Consider the following 15,746-nt stretch of genomic DNA (forward strand, 5'->3'; position numbering starts at 1 on the left):
GGGCAGAGGCAGCCTTCTCATGGTAACTGCAGCTGCAGGGCTGCTAACTAAGCAGCCTGCCTGACAGAAGGCAGAAAGAAAGCACCAGGACCAGGAGTGATGTGGTCACTGGGGACGTGGGACCAGAAGCCTCCTACTTGTGGGTTTTTTGGTTGTGTGAGTCCAGAGGTATGCAACTGCACTCCCACTTGTCTGAGTCAGTTTAAAAGTGACTCTATCTCTTTAATAGAAGGAGTTCAGCTCCAGTCAAGATATTTTTAGCAGCAAGCAGGAGGAGCTGACATTTAAACAGTCTCTAGGAACAGTTACTAGTCCTGGAACAGGCAGCACTGCAGGTTATTGTGGGCTGTCAGGTCAAGAAAACAATGAGAGAACCAAGACTCTGGATTTCCCATCCATCCCCTTGGCCATACTCAATATTCTGGCTTTTGTTTTTGAACCACGTAATTGCAAGACAGCTACCAGCGGTCCAGGCATCAAAGGAAAAGAAGAGTAACTTCTCTTGATTCTAGCAGGATAGAAAATGCTTTCGGAACCCCACAACCCCAGCATACTTCCCCTTAGTCCCACTGCCTCACCCCCCTCAACCAATCACAGTAAAGTGTGTAATTATCACAATAGCCAAGACCAACCCCTTTACTTGTGTTCCTCCTTGAGTCCCACATAAAGAAACCTGATCAAAATAAGGATTCCAGAGGCAAGTGGGAATATAGCTCAAAGGGCAGAGCACCTGGGGCCTAGCACCTGTCTAAGTTAGGGTTCTATTTCCAAGAAACAAGGGGCAAAGGGCTTTTGCTGGCAGCCGTGTCTGCTGAGAGCTTGAGGGCCGGCGGGGGTGTCACCCACATGCAGCAGGCTGTCTATGTGTGTATATGCCCACATGCCCACTAGGAGATGCTGATATGGATGCCGGGGACTAAATCACTGAGTCACCTCTCCTGCCCTTCATTTTTTTCTTGAAGATTAAAAAAAAAAAAAAAAAATTATGTGTGGATGTTTTGCCTGCATGTATGTCTTATACACCACATGCATACCTGTTGCCTGAGAGCATCAGATCCCCTAGAACTAGACTTACAGAGGTTGTGAGCTGTATATGTGTGCTAGAGTCCAGACCAATGTTCTTAAACCCCTGAGCCAATTTTCATTCTTTTATTCCCGCCCCTGCCCAGGGTAACCCTGAGTGTCCTGGAACTCCACACATAGTGTTAAGACCTGTAAGTTAACCTGTAAGGCCCAAGGACCAGGTAACTTTCTGGAATGCTGGGAGTTGTAGTTCTTGGAAAATAACAAGGCCACAAAGGAAAATGTAGTGGCCATATGGGTTTGTCTTTAAATAGCCCCTACAAAATGTGTCGCCACTCAGCTGGAAATTCCAGGGAATGTTCCTGACCAGAGCCTATACTGGTCACATTTGATTAGAGCTTGCTTCAAATCTGGCTCAAAATTGTGGAACTGGTTTTTCTCTGGTGAATCTCAGGATTAACACTAGAATAGGCTAGCCTCTAAAGCATACAGCTCTATCTGTCTTTGTCTCCTAAAGACATGTGCCGACCAAATTAGTTATTCTTTTTTTTTTTTAACTTTATTTCATGCAAATGAGTGTTTTGTCCTCATATATGTCTGTGTACCACATGTGTGCAGACCCAAAAGGGCCAGAAGAGAACGTCAGATCTGCTAGAACTGGAGTAACAGAGAGCTTGAGCCACTATGTGGGACCCGGAAATCAACCCTAGATCCTTGAGAAGAGAAGCCTGGGCTCTTAACTGCTGAGCCATCTCTCTAGCCACACAGTATTTATTCTTACTACATGGTAAAACTACCCACTAAAGTGTACGTTCCCCGAAGCAGCTCTATAACCCTTTACTGAGATGTCCCAGAGTACTAGGTGTTTGCAACTCTCTGGTTATTTCTGCTGCAGTAGGAAGCAGAAAGAAAGCCTCAGAATGACCTCCCACCTAGAGCTCAAAGATCGATCTAGTTGGACATTAGCATCTGAAGGACCTGCTCAATAGACAGACTCAGGCTTTCCTCTGTCCTCAAGATCAACCTACACCATCCTGTGTCTGTTTCTTAAAACATGGTGTCACCTGCAGGATGGGGGACTTAAATAAGATGGCCACAGGAAAAGCCCCTTGGCTAGACACTCAGCATGACTGTAAGGTCCAGGAAGATACAGGGAGTCTGTGCAGGGCTTGCAGGCAGGCAGAAGTGAGAGGGAAGGCTGGGATACTGAACAGTCTCAATGTTCATTTCCATAGTCAACATGGGCCATAGCTCTGCTGGGTGAGAAGTCCAAACTGGCAAAGCAAGTTAACTTACAAAGCAGCATGATGAGAAGACAAGGAAAGGTGAGCATCAGCGGCAAGTGAGAGCACAGCAAAGGCAAGGCAGCAAGGCCTGAAGAGAGTGTGCTTTCAGCATCGCCTGCAGTTCAGCCTGCATCAATGCTATTTAAAGTACCAGATCTGATGGTGCAAGCCTTTCTTTAATCCTAGCACTGGGAGCTGAAGGCCAGCCTTGGCTACAGAGTGTCTTCGTGAACAATCTTGGCTACATGAGGTTCATTTCAAAAAACAAACAAAAAAACCCTTTAATCTGAGCATTTGGGAAGCAGAGGCAGGCAAGTTTCTGTAAGTTCCAGGGTAGCCAAGGTTACACAGTGAGACCAAGAGAGAAAAAAAAAAGGGGTGGGGGTGGGGGCAAGCAGTCAGATTCTGGTGTTACAGGGCTTTTAGACATCTTCCAGTTGTAAAGCCAGAGTTCTTCTAGCCGTGACAGTGACTCTGCAAGCTAAATACTAATCGTCAACTTCAGCAGAGCTGGACACTGCCATGGCCTGGCAGGTAGGTCACTGTACCGAGGGTGGTAAGAAGCAGGAGGCCAAAGAGCCTCTGGGTGACAGATGGGCCTGTCACCTCATAGGAAAATGGACTTCAGGCCCTGTGGCAAACGGCAGAAAGGATGCCAGGAATTGGGAAGGTAACACATCTCTCTCTTATGGATGTGGTGCTAAGGTGCCGCAGGAGACAGCAGTATTGTGTATGGGTGCAGTGTTCTAGAATGGACCCCAGTATCACTCACCTAGAGAAACAACAGCCACGCTCTCAGGCAGGAAGTGCAGTCGGTACCGGATCAGCAGGTGCACCAGGATGATGCAGATGGCTATGAGAAGCACAGACACTGTTTAAAAGCCCCATCAGGTAAAAGACAGAGGGCTCAGGGCAGTGGTTATCTTGAGGACTCAAGCTAACAGACATTTGACAAGCCAACAGTGAACACTGGTCAGATATTTATTGTCTTCTCCCTTTTTTATTTCTTTTCTCCCCCCTCCGCTTTTTGTTGTTGTTGTTGAGACAGGGTTCCTCTGTGCAGCCATGGCTGTCCTGGACTCACTTTGTAAAGCAGGCTGGCCTTGAACTCAGAGATCCCCCTGCCCCTGCCTCCCTAAGTACTAGGATTAAAGTTGTATGCTACCACACCTGGATTCCTTTTTATAAACAACAACAACAACAACAACAAAGACTATTTGTAGAGCCTGTGAGATGGCTCAGTGGATAAAGGCACTTTTCTGCTATACCTGACAAGCAGAGTTTGACCAAAATGTAGGAGAGACTAATTCTGAGAGTTTTCTCAGACCTCTGGGTGTACATCTAAGCCCCCACCCACCCAAATAAACAGAAGTGATGAAAAAAGATTTTTATTTCCTATGTGAGTATACATGTATGTATGTAAATGCAGTGCCCAGTGGAGGCCAGAAGAGAGCACTAGATCCCCTAGAACTGAAGCTATAAGCCACTAAGATTTGACATGTGGGTGCTGAGAATTTGAAAAAGGGGCCTTTCCAAGAGCAGCAATGCTCTTAACTGCTGAGCCATCTTTCCAGCAAACTCACAGAGATCTGCCTGCCTCTGCCTCCTGAGTGCTGGGACTAAAGAAGGGCACCACTGATTTTTTAAATTGTTATTGGGGTATGCCATAGAAGGTACAATTCTGGCTACAGTTCTCTGATCTTTACATGGGTCCTGGGGATCAAACTCAGGTCACCAGGCTTGTAATGGCAAGCACCTCTATCTGCTACTGGTAGGCCCCCCAATAGCATAGTCTTCGTAAGTTACAAAGCTCTGACAGCCACTTTAAATGGTTCACATTTTCTGATTATGAGAAATGTCCTGTTTTCTTTCCTTCCTTTTTTGTTTTGTTGTTGTTGTTGTGGTGGTGGTGGTGGTGGTTCTAAAGCCATGGTTTCAAGTAGCCCAAGTTTTTATACTTGCCATCTACGGGGGTATGGGAGGATGACCTTGAACTGTGTAGAGTGTACAGGTCCCCAGTTTATGCTGGGGATTGAACTCAGTGTTTCATGTGTTAGGCAAGACTTTATCAACCTACCTTCCCTGTCTAAAAAAATACAACAGGTACTGGGCAGTAGTGGCAACACCTTTAGTTTCCACACTCAGGAGGCAGAAGTAGGCGGATCTCTGTGAGTTTGAGACCAGCCTAGTCTACAAAGTGGGTTCCAGGACAACCAGGACTACACAGAGAAACCCTGTCTTGAAAAATCAAAAAACAAAAATTGCAGCCTTTAAACAAACAAATACCGCCACATGTGTATATGTGCCTAAATACAGACACTAACAAAAATAATTTTAAAAATCTGGTCCAAAATATCCACTCTTATGTATTTGCATCAGTGTAAATGTAATCTCATGGTCCAGATGCTAGTGTGTGCAGCCCTTCAGCACTGAGGCCTCACTCCAGCTCACTAAGCACAGGACACCTGAGCAGCACCAGGTGTTGTGGTATGTGACTAAGGCTAGCCTGGTTCTCACTAGATAGTCCTCAGTAGTCTTGAACTCACAGCAATTCTCTTCCTGCAGATTCTCAGGTATTAGGATTATAGAAAGGTGCCACCATGCCTAACTTTACACATAACTTTTGAAAGAAAATGCTCAAATGGGGCGAGAGGTGCCTCAGGGGGTGAAGTGCTGGCTACAGAGGCATGAGAGCTCAGGGCCCCAGCATTTCACAAGAACACTGAGCTGAGCACATCTCTGCAGTCTCAGCATTGGGGAGGTGAGGGCGGAAGGATCCACGGGGCTCCCACCAGCCTGGCTACCTACCTTCCCTGTCTAAAATACACCTGTGAGCCAGGGAGCTGCTTGTTTGTCAGGCTGCTTTGTTATCAAGTTCTCAGGGAGAAACGTGTTTTCACCCTGGCCTTCACCTGGAGACAGGGATAGGCAGGATGTTTTGCCAAGTTCACTTCCTTTTGTTTGTGTGAGGATCACACAGGCAAGTGGTAGAGGTAAACAAGTTTGACTTCTCGACAAACCCCTTTATTGTATCAAGGTGCTTGCTCTGACTATAAAAAAGAATTGTGGAATAAAGCAGATGTGACAGTTTCTACTGGCAGCCCTTTGTCTGTAGTGTTTTGTTTTCTTTTTTTTTTTTCTTTCCATTCTCACTCCCGTCTCAGGGACTGTTCAACTCTGCCAGCAGGCTCCAGCAGTTGAGGAAGATTCCTGTAATGCACTCCCATCATCCACAGGTATGTGCAGATGTACAGATATGCACATACTAGACTCATCCTACCCATGCATAGATACTCAGCCAGCCAGAGAGACAGACACACAAGGAGGGCGAACCCTGAATCTGCAGAGCTGCTAACAGGCCACTCGGAGTTCACACTGACTTTCCATCAGAAAGCACCAGGTGGCTAAAAGAAACAGCTGTCAATTCAAGTCCCACCCTCCTGTCCTGCACTCTAAGCTATCAATTTATTGTTTCAATGTAAATATTTAGCCCAGCAGAAGATCCTGCATCCAACACAGAGCACAGGATGTGACCAACACACTCTTGCTAAGCCAGAAGGCAAGGAAGCGCAGGAACCATGAGCCCATGAGCTGTGTGTACGAAGCTGGCTTTGTTTTAATGTGTATGTGTCTGTCTGTCTGAACATGGCATGGGGGTGCACACAGAGGCCAGAAAAGAGCATGAGATCCCCTGGAGCTGGAGTTCTAGGAGGCTATGAGCTGGCCCATGTGGGTGCTGGGAACTGAACTCAGTTTCTGGAAGATCACAAGTGCTCTTAATTTCTCTCCAAACTAAGATTTAAAAGTTAATTTAAGATGAAGGGGAGGAGAATCTCCGGTATCAGTGGACTTGGAGAGGGGCATGGGAGATGAGGGAGGGTAGGATTTGGAGGGAATGAGGGAGGGGGCTACAGCTGGGATACAAAGTGAATAAGCTAATATAAAAAATAAAATTTAATAAAAAAATGAATTTAGAGGCTGGAGGGATAGTTCAGTGGTTAAGAGCAGTGGTTGCTCTTCCAAAGGATCCGGGTTCAGTTTCCAGCACCAACATGCAGCTCACAACTGTCTGTAATTCCAGTTTTAGGGGATCTGACTCTCACACAGATGCCATGTGCATGCAGGCAGACACCAATGTGCACAAAATAAAAAGTAAATCATTAAAAAAAAAAAAAAACTAATTTAAGGGCTGGTAAGATGGTTCTCTGCGTAAAAATATTTGTTGCCTGACAATATATTTAATCCCTAGAACACAAGTGTTAAGAGAAAAAGTGACTCTTGTCCTCTGACCTCCACACAGGGACGAGCATGTGCACCACTCCCCTGCACACAAAAATTACACAATTTCTTAAAGATTAAGTGACATTTACTAGGGGCTAGAGATGGCTCCAAAGGTAAAGCACTTGCCATGCAAGCCTGAGACCTTCGGTGAAATCTCCAGATCCCATGTACGATTCACAGCAGCAGCACACACATGTTATAATCCCGGTGCTCCACCTGGGAAGACAGCAGCCAGAGACAGAACACTTGGCAGCGAGAGGCCAGAGAGGCTGGCAAACACAGCAGGGAACAACAGAGAGGTGCTGCCTCACTGCTGGAAGGCAATGCTGGACAACTAAGGCTGCCTCTGACCTCCATGACCTCCAGAGGTGTGCTGCGGCAGGCGTGCACCTGCAGTCACAGACAAGAGCATGCACACACACATGCACAAGCAGAGAGAGCAAAAGAAGAAAGAAAGCTTTCCCTAGGATTGGGGGTGTGACTTAGCGGGGAAAGTCCAGTCCAGCTGGCAATCACAAACCCTGGCTGCCTCCCCAGCAGGACATGATGGCAAAGCCTGTAATTCCAGCAGTCTGGAGGCAGAGGCAGGCAAATCTGATCTACATAGCAAGTTCTAGGCTAGCCATGGCTACATAGTGAAGCCCTGACTCAAAAACAAAACAAAGGCATAAATAAATAAATAAATAAATAAATAAATAAATAAATAAATAAATAAATAAATAAATAAATAAATGAAAATAGAGGTTTTGTGTGGACACTGAAACCCTAAAGTAACTCAGGCCTGATTCTCCTCCTAGGCATTCATGGAAAAGAAACAGAAGTACGCACACAACCACCTGACACAGTGTTCACAGCAACAAGTTTACAATAGTCAAAGGTAGAGAAGACCCAAGCAAGCGCCCCACAGTCATGAGTAAATTCAGTACTGGACACTCTGGACTACTCTGCAGCCACAGCAAGGGATGAATTCTTGTGTAACACAGATAAATTCTTAAAATGTTTTTCTTACGACATTTAGTGGCCGGAGGGGTATGTAGGGGTCAGGGGACAATTGTAGAAGTCGGTTTTCTCATCTTACCATGAGGGATCTCAGGGCTACAATGTGTTCAAATGTTAACTGCTTATCCCCCAAGATCCTTACTGTCCTATGAGCAAAGTACCCAAAAGGACACTGAGAATTTCCTCCCAAATTATCCTGACTGGCTAATAAATTTGCCTACAGCCTAGGCTGGGAAAAGAGAGGAGGCAGAGTGAAGTTCTAGGGCTTGTGGGGTCACAGAAAGACCACGAGGAAGATGAAGGAGGAAGAAGGGAACAGGTCCCCATGGGTTAGTGCAACTAGGGGCATGTGGCCAAAAGCAGCTTGCTCTGAGGACTGGCCTGACGTAGCAGATGCCCCCTAGGTAGAGCATGTGCAAGTACTTATGGGGATTTTGGTTGAGAAGCAGACAGATAGCTTAGAGGACATTTTGGTCTCCCACCACCACGCTCCACATCTCTGGCTCTGCATGCTTAAACTCTTCCTCTCCCCCTCGAGCCCCTCCCTCCACTGTTCTGTCTCCCAGTATACATGACTTTCCTGGTCCTGTTCTTTGGGATCAGTGAACCCGCCCAAGAGCTGCCCCCAATAAAACTGCCTTTATACTTTTAAGTTGGCTTGAATTGGCTCATTTTGTCAGTAGAGGTTTTTCCTTGGGGTGATGACAGTTTTCTAGAAGCAGACAGTGGGGATGATTGTCTAATACTATAGATATGATAAATATCACTGAATGGGGATACTCTGGAGGTTAGTGTTAGGTCCAAAAGAAACTCTAATTCCACAAACTCCAAAAGACAGTCCAACGAGTTTAACTTGGACTAGGAGCATGTCTGGTGGATAAATAAAAGCCAACATTCTGCAGGAACTTGTGAAACTGGTTCCCATCTACCAAAAGGAGGCATTTCCCTATCACTAGGCAGAAGGGACTTACATGGTGCCTAGTGGCATATCAAAGCTCATGCTGGCTTGCAGGCTCCCTCACTGTCACAAGTACCTGCTACATATTTCAAAATCCATCCTAGCCCTTCTCACCCTGAACTCTCTAGCTTCCTGGCTTCCCTCCCACCAGCTTATAACCCTACTATTCTCACTGTATTTTCTCTATTCTCTAGCCCCAGCTATGAGATAGCCTTGGGCATGTCCGTACTTCTCTTACTACTCTGGACTTTTCCAGATGCCTCTGGCTGCTTTCTCTCATAACTACAATAAAAACCTCCCTCTTCAACATACCATGGAGGGTCATACCAGTTTATACAAGGACTTGGGATGGGTAAACAGAAGGTTGTTATCAGGAAAACAAGCCTTTAGGCAAGTTTCTGTTTACCAGAAAAGCTGATCTCCCTAAACAGAATTCCAGTCTGTCAGGAACCTCCCTGGAAGGTCAACTATCTCAGGTAAGGGTACCTAGTTTCCAGTCAATCCCAACAGCCTACATCAGCTCAGGTCCCCACTCTACTGTCAAAATCTGCTTGCTTTTCCACCACTTTGATCTTCTCTGCCTGCCTCCCCTCACCTCCAAAAGCTTTGGCAATTGGATCCCCAATAAACCTTTCTACCCATGGAGTAGTCTGGTTTAGTAATTTCTCTGTACCATCAGTTACATTTGGTGTTGAAACCTAGGATTGATCCTAGGATTGACCTTTGAGTACACCACAGCTAACCATTTGTTTTTCTTTGCCTTACACTAGGAACTGCCTGCTCTGGCTCTGTCCCTCTGAGTGGCTTGCTGGGGCCTGCTGCCTCTGTCTCTCTTGGCTCCTGGAGTCTGCACTACAGAAGCTGTGCAGGCACATCAGGCCCTCTATGCCCTCTTCCGCTCTAGGAGACTGGGATCCTCCCTCTGGCAGAGTTCCTATTTGTGACCCTTTCCACTCAGCCTCTCCCACTTCTTCAATCTGCTCCTGAAGAATATCTTCTTTCCTGCTTGCTGTCAGCTGGCTCCTGTCTCTAACCACAGGCTCTTGGCATTCCAAAGGAGACTCATGACTCCTCACCCACCTCTAATTTCTTTCCCTCCTTGGATTCAGAGATTCTGTTAAAGCCTCAATGTCTTATGATAAAAGGTTTTGCCTCAGTATAAATTAGATAATCAGCTCATTGCATTTCCAGACTTTCACAGATCCTAACAACTTCTGCCACCACACAAGCAGATGGTCCTCAAATCTTTTATCTCTGAGGCGTCTCTGTTCCAGTCTCTCCCCCTGATCACTCAGTTCCATTTCACAGAGATTCAAGTGTGTTCTGGATATGGATATTACAAACTGCTACTTGTGGTTCTGCTTTACTGAAAAGGCAGATGCTGGAGCTCAGACTTGAACTCCCTCTCCAGATCCAAACAAGCTTATTTAAGTTTCCTCCGGAGAGGACCAGGCCTGACACCCCCCCCCCCCCCCTCCCCCCCCCCCCCACACACACACACACATCACCAGTCCCAGGAACTGGGCCATAGGTCATCAATTCCAGGTACAAGCCAATAAAATCCCCTACCCAAGGAACAGCCTGGAGGTAACCACAAGAATGGGAAGGTGTCTTATCTCAGGCTGGGGCATCTGTACTGGGCACCCCCCCCACCTTGTAGCAGAACATTCAAGGCACAGAAGTACCTAGTTCCTGAGGTCTATAGATAGCTTGCTCAATGTCAGTTATGTTAGTCACTTTGTAACAAGCTTCTGTTGACTATCACCCAGTCATGTAACTGCTAAACTGGAATTACCCAAAAAGTGCTGTAACCCTAAATAAAAACCCCTCCCCCTGAGCTCAGGGCTCTGCACTCCACAACTGCTGTGTCAGTGATGGTGTGGACCTGAGCTTGTAATAAAGACCCTACTGTGTTTGCATCATAATCAGCTCCTTGGTGGTCTTTGGGGTCCGCAAGACTTGGGGATAACACAGCAACCATTTGGGCTGCTGCCATCTTGACTGATGATCTTATTAGGATGGAAACAACCACATATGGGTGGTAGCCATCTTCACTAAAGTTAAAGCGAGGACATGCCATGTGACTTCACCACCATCTTGATTAAGGTATGGTAGAAACCAACTAAGGCAGCACCAATTAAACAAGTTCCACTGTGCCATTTGGTTACCATCGCATCTCCTTTTTTAGACTAAGGAGGCAACACTTTAGACTAAGGAGGTATCTGTTGTAACCTGCTTAACTCTACAGCCCCTCCATTGAGACCTATTTTAGTTCTTGGCATAACTGTAGCTCCTCTGTTAACACCTGCTGATGGCTTTATTATATCAGAAACCATTTTGCCTCCAAGTTTTCATTTGGATTGTATAGGGTGAAATTATGTTCAATACTTGCTTAGAATAAAACAATAGATGATAAATATATGTTCTGCCTAAGTTAAAAATAAATATACATTCTGTTAAGAGATACAATTACATCTTACTATGTTCCTTACTCCCAGAAAGCTAGACAGTCCCCAAGAGCTCCCTTACCCTAAATCCCAGCCAAACAGCTTCCAGTGCTTTGTCTAGCTACCTAGATACAATATGTTTAGCTAGTCAAAATGACGTAATGCTGCCCTTGCTTCCTACACCTGGCTACCTGGATGTTACCTGGTTACAGTTTTTTCTATTAAAAAAAAAAACAACTTCCTTAAGAAACAGACCAGCTCATAGTCATAGTCTGGCTCCCAAGTCCAAATTATGTTCCTGACCAGTTAGCTTTTCTTCAGCATTAAATAAACTTCCATCAATCTCAGTCTGGTGATCAAGTGGTCAGTGTGTGGCTATCCTGAACCCATAAAAGCCTCCAAGATTATTTGGTTTATTTTTTCATTTGTTCATGAGGCAACAGCAGCCCTTCAAGATATTTTTGATTAGATAGATTTTTGTATAATTTTTGCCATGAAAGTGAAAAATAACAGATAAGGACAAAACTATGAACAGGGCTTATGGAAAATAAGACTTAAAAATAATGTATGTTTAATGATTAAAGTTTTTAAATTCCTAAAGTTATAATGGTCAATCAGGTGAGCTGGCTAGTCTTATGTCAAGGTGACACACAAACAAGAATTATCTGAAAAGAGAGAATCTCAGATGAGAAGATATCTCTTAAGATCTGGCTATGAGGTACTTTTTGCAATGTGGATAGATGGGGGAGGGCCCAGCTCAGGGTGGATGGTGCCATCCCTGGGCTGGTGGTCCTGGGTTCTGTAAGAAAGCAGGCTGAGCAAGCCAGGGGATTCAAGCCAGTAAGCAGCACCCCTGCATGGCCTCTGCACCAGCTCCTGCCTCCAGGCTCCTGCCCTATTTAATTTCCTGTCCTGCCTTCCTTTGATGATGATCAGCAATGTGGAAGTGTAAGCCAAATAAACCCTTTTCTCCCCAACTCTTTTTTTTTTTTTGGTCATAGTATTTCTTTGCAGTGATAGAAACCCTCACGCCAGGTCAACAGACACCGTTAACCTGACAGAGCTGTATGTGTGCCCTCTTACGTCTTTGTTAACTGTGTTCAATACCAGGCTTCTAAAAAATCTTAGATCAAGAACAACATATGTTTGATAAGGTTTATACATTCCTAAGGCTCATTCAGGCTGGCAAAAACTGACTTAAAGATGAATGACTTACCCTCTTTGTCTTTGTTAATTTGGTTAAGCTTTAGCTATCTGGACAAACTAAGTCACAGAAGAAACTGGTACTCAATAATCATACACTATGAAAGGATCAAGAAAATCAGGTTCCTGGTCTCTCTGTGGACTGTATTTATAGTTTAAGGTTTTATTTTGATGCTAAAGAATCTTCACTTGAATCCTCAATTCAAAATTTTAAGGTTCAAACTTAAGAGGGATAAAACTGTAAAATCCTAATCTTATATAAAAGCTATTAACTTTTACAAACTGTTAAAGATACTTAAGACATGCACGTTAATGATCAAATTATAAATCATTAGATTCTTTAATGTGCTCAGAACTATGTTTGTAAGTCATGCTAAGGATAAATGTAATTCATTTATGGGTACAAGCTTTATTTAGCCTGTGTATATGTTGTCAAGGTTAAGCCTGAAACAGTAACTAAAAACAAGTAAAGTCTGTTTAAAATTTTAATAGATTAGATAATGGCCCACAAGCCCCTCAGAGTGTAGAGGAATTTAATTCAGAACATGGCTGCTCTGGCAAGAGATCATATCCAAATACCTTCTAGATCTGTACAGTCCAGCTGGAATACAGACTTGCCTTTCATCTCAGGAGACAGAGGCAAGCAGATTTGAGTTCAAGCCAGCCTGATATAGAGTTTAGGTCCAGGTGTGCTAGTACATGCCTTTAATCCCAGCACTCAGGAGACAGAAGCAGGTGGTTCTCTGAGTTGAAGACAGAATCAGCCAGAGAATTAAACAGCCAGGAGATTAGAACAGATTGCTTACAGTTAGTTTGGGGTCAAATAGCAATTCAGAGCCAAGAGAGAAGCCAGATTGACTCAGTCATCTTGGAAAGGAGTTTTGAGCCAGAACCACTGAGTAGAACCAGAGTTCAGAAAGAACAAGAAAGGGTGAGCTTATTGAGCAGTTAAGTCTCAGAGGCCAAAAAAATTCTAGGTCTAGATTAGATTATATAGAAGCTAAAGCCTTCCAGGACTAAGCCTAGGTTAGCAGACAGAGGCAGAAAGCCTCAGAGACAACAATTAAATCAACTGATAAAAACAAACAAAGTGATTTAAATAAAAGTTACTTTTACATCAGAAAGATCTGCTGATTATAGCACTTAAGGTGTTTAATGAAAAAGGCCTTGCCTGTAAGGAGAAATACCGCGTCCTGGCGGTCCTGAGGCTTATCTCCAAAGATTCTAAATGGTGCTGCTTCAACACTGCTTCAAGTGTGGTACCACTGTCCGCTAGGCAAAGAACTGCCCCACACCTCACCTGCGGCCAGGGCCCTACCCAAACTGTGGCCACTGTTGGATAGGCTACTACCTTGCCAAGGAAGGCCAATGCCCCAACTTCCTCCTCCACAGGAAAATCTCTCAGATATTCTAGGTCTGGCAGCAAAAGATCGATACTGCGCGGTGTAGCAACCAAAGGCTTAACACTGCCCTGTGTGGCAGTCAAAGATGACAACCTTTGCCCCCAATGAAGCCATGGAGACCCATCAAGGAGGATCCCAGGTTGCCCAGATAGTAGGTTAATGTCCGTCATTTTAACTGATACAGAGGCCATTTGGTCTATACTTCCAACTCAGATAAATCCTTCTCAGATCTCATGATGTCAATGGCGAGACAATTTATGAGCAGCAACTAGCCCTTAGCTCCTCCCAAAGGCCGCACTGCCCAGTCAGTCCACTGATAACTAAAAGTCTGTTTTCATCTTTAAAACAGTCAGGCTTTACAGTAACTTTGAATGCAAAAGACGGACATGTTGCTTGCTGATGATACAAATTTAAAACTTTTCAACTTGCTTTTCAATAACTGCTCTCAGTTACCTAGCAGCAGTGTCTCCCGGTAAATGACTGGCTGTTTCCAAATAAAAGGAAAATAAAAAAAAAAAAAAACAAGCTTAAAGTTTACATAAGTTGTTAAAGAAAGTGACTTAAGATGTATGAATGCAAGTTGTAAAGGTCTGAAAAAGTGATTTAAGTTATATAAAAAACAAGAGTTAAAGATGATCATATGTTGTTAATGCTTCCAAGTTCACTCAGTGATTCTGATGAACTGTTAATCTGTTTTGGTTACAAAAGCACTGGCTACAAAAGCTTTTTACAAATAAGCAGTTACTACAGTCACAGGCTCCAAGTTACCAAAGACAGAAGCTACAAAGCTTTCATTTCCTTTGGTTGTTTTCTACACGAAGACTTAAGTTTCTCACTGTGCTGAAAACACCTCTATCCAATCTATATCCATTTAGACCTCTGGACAGAGAAGAGTGTTCAGGTTTTTGTTTTTTTAAGTTTTTACTTTTTTCGTTTTTTTGAGACAGGGTTTCTCTGTGTAGAACAGGCTGGCGTCAAACTCATACTGATCTGCCTGCCTCTGCCCTCTGTGAGTGCTGGGATTAAAGGCATGTGCCACCACACCAGGCTGGGTGTTTGTGTTTCAACCCTGAACCATCTTTCGGGCCCTCAAGCTCTTCTTCCCTTTGTTCTCTTTCCTGCCAGGAAGTTTCTGAGTGATTACAAATGAACAGCTCATACTTCTATCATGTGGTAACTTCTCAGGCTTTGTTTTGCTATAGCCCAGAGGCATGAGTCTGCTCCAGCTGTTTACAGACCTTGTTAACTGCTTTTCCTACAAGGATTTCAAACAGTGATCATGCTAATACTTCCCTAGTCAGTATCTGTCCAGCAGATTTCCACTCAGCTGATGGACACCATCCAGGAGTTAACTTTGGGCTGCAAACTGCTCCAAAGATGCTTGCATCTTGGGTGGTCTTGCTTCTGAATCTGTGAGCCTGGGACTTGCCCAAAGTGGATGTAAACAACTCCCCAGTGTGAACCAGTCCAGCCAATGACCGTTCCCCGTGTCTTTAGGCTCTACCAAAGCAGCCGGAAGCATCTGATGGAATTTCCCAAGTCTACCACTACCCAGCCCTATGTCCCCTCCACTCCAGTCTGTGCCACAAAGACAGCTCCTGGCCCCAAGCATTGAAGCACTCAGACATTACTTTGCCCCTTATCACCAACAAAAGACTGGAGTATCAGATCTTAGGCAGTCCATATATTCAGAAATGAGCTCAAGCTGGACTATAGGATTTCTGCTGGTTAGATAAAAGCCAGCATTCCTCAGGAGCTGGTAAAACAGGTGTTCAGTTCCTAAAAAAAAAAGTGTTATTTCCCTTGCCTCTGTCAGAAGGGACACAAGGTTCGCCACTGACATGCACCTCGGCTTTTTTATCAAAGCTCAGGCTAGCCTCTTGGCCCTTCACAACCCACAGGTACTCAACCTCCCCACCCTTGACTCCCAGATAGCCCTCACTATGTCCAGTCTATTTCTCTTTCTCTCTGCTCTGGACTCTTCCAGATGTCCTAATGGAGTAGACATTTCAGCAGTTTACTAAATTCTTTCACATACAGTGAGAAGGTCCAAGACTCCCCTTTCATTAGGCCAAATTCAAGTTACACCAGCTTACAGAAAAGCACATTCTGTTTTTATTTAGCTGCTTTATTTTGTTTAATTTGT

At 44.6% G+C, this 15,746-nt stretch overlaps 1 protein-coding gene across 5 annotated transcripts in view; it reads right to left on the reverse strand.

Moving 5' to 3' along the window:
• The window catches only part of Slc9a8 (solute carrier family 9 member A8), a 57,346-nt gene that overhangs the window by 35,908 nt on the left and 5,692 nt on the right, over nucleotides 1-15,746 (reverse strand). For 3 of the 5 annotated variants that reach the window (XM_055595947.1, XM_055595944.1, XM_055595948.1), the window contains one exon: nucleotides 3,082-3,162. In XM_055595947.1, coding sequence (XP_055451922.1) covers nucleotides 3,082-3,162 — 81 coding nt within the window. Of the gene's footprint in view, nucleotides 1-3,081; nucleotides 3,181-15,746 lie in introns of all 5 variants that reach the window. The other 2 variants (XM_055595945.1, XM_055595943.1) reach the window with 1 other exon arrangement.

This window comes from Psammomys obesus, unplaced genomic scaffold (assembly GCF_907164565.1).
Source record: "Psammomys obesus unplaced genomic scaffold, mPsaObe1.curated_primary_1811, whole genome shotgun sequence".
NCBI classification, from domain to species: Eukaryota; Metazoa; Chordata; class Mammalia; order Rodentia; family Muridae; genus Psammomys; species Psammomys obesus.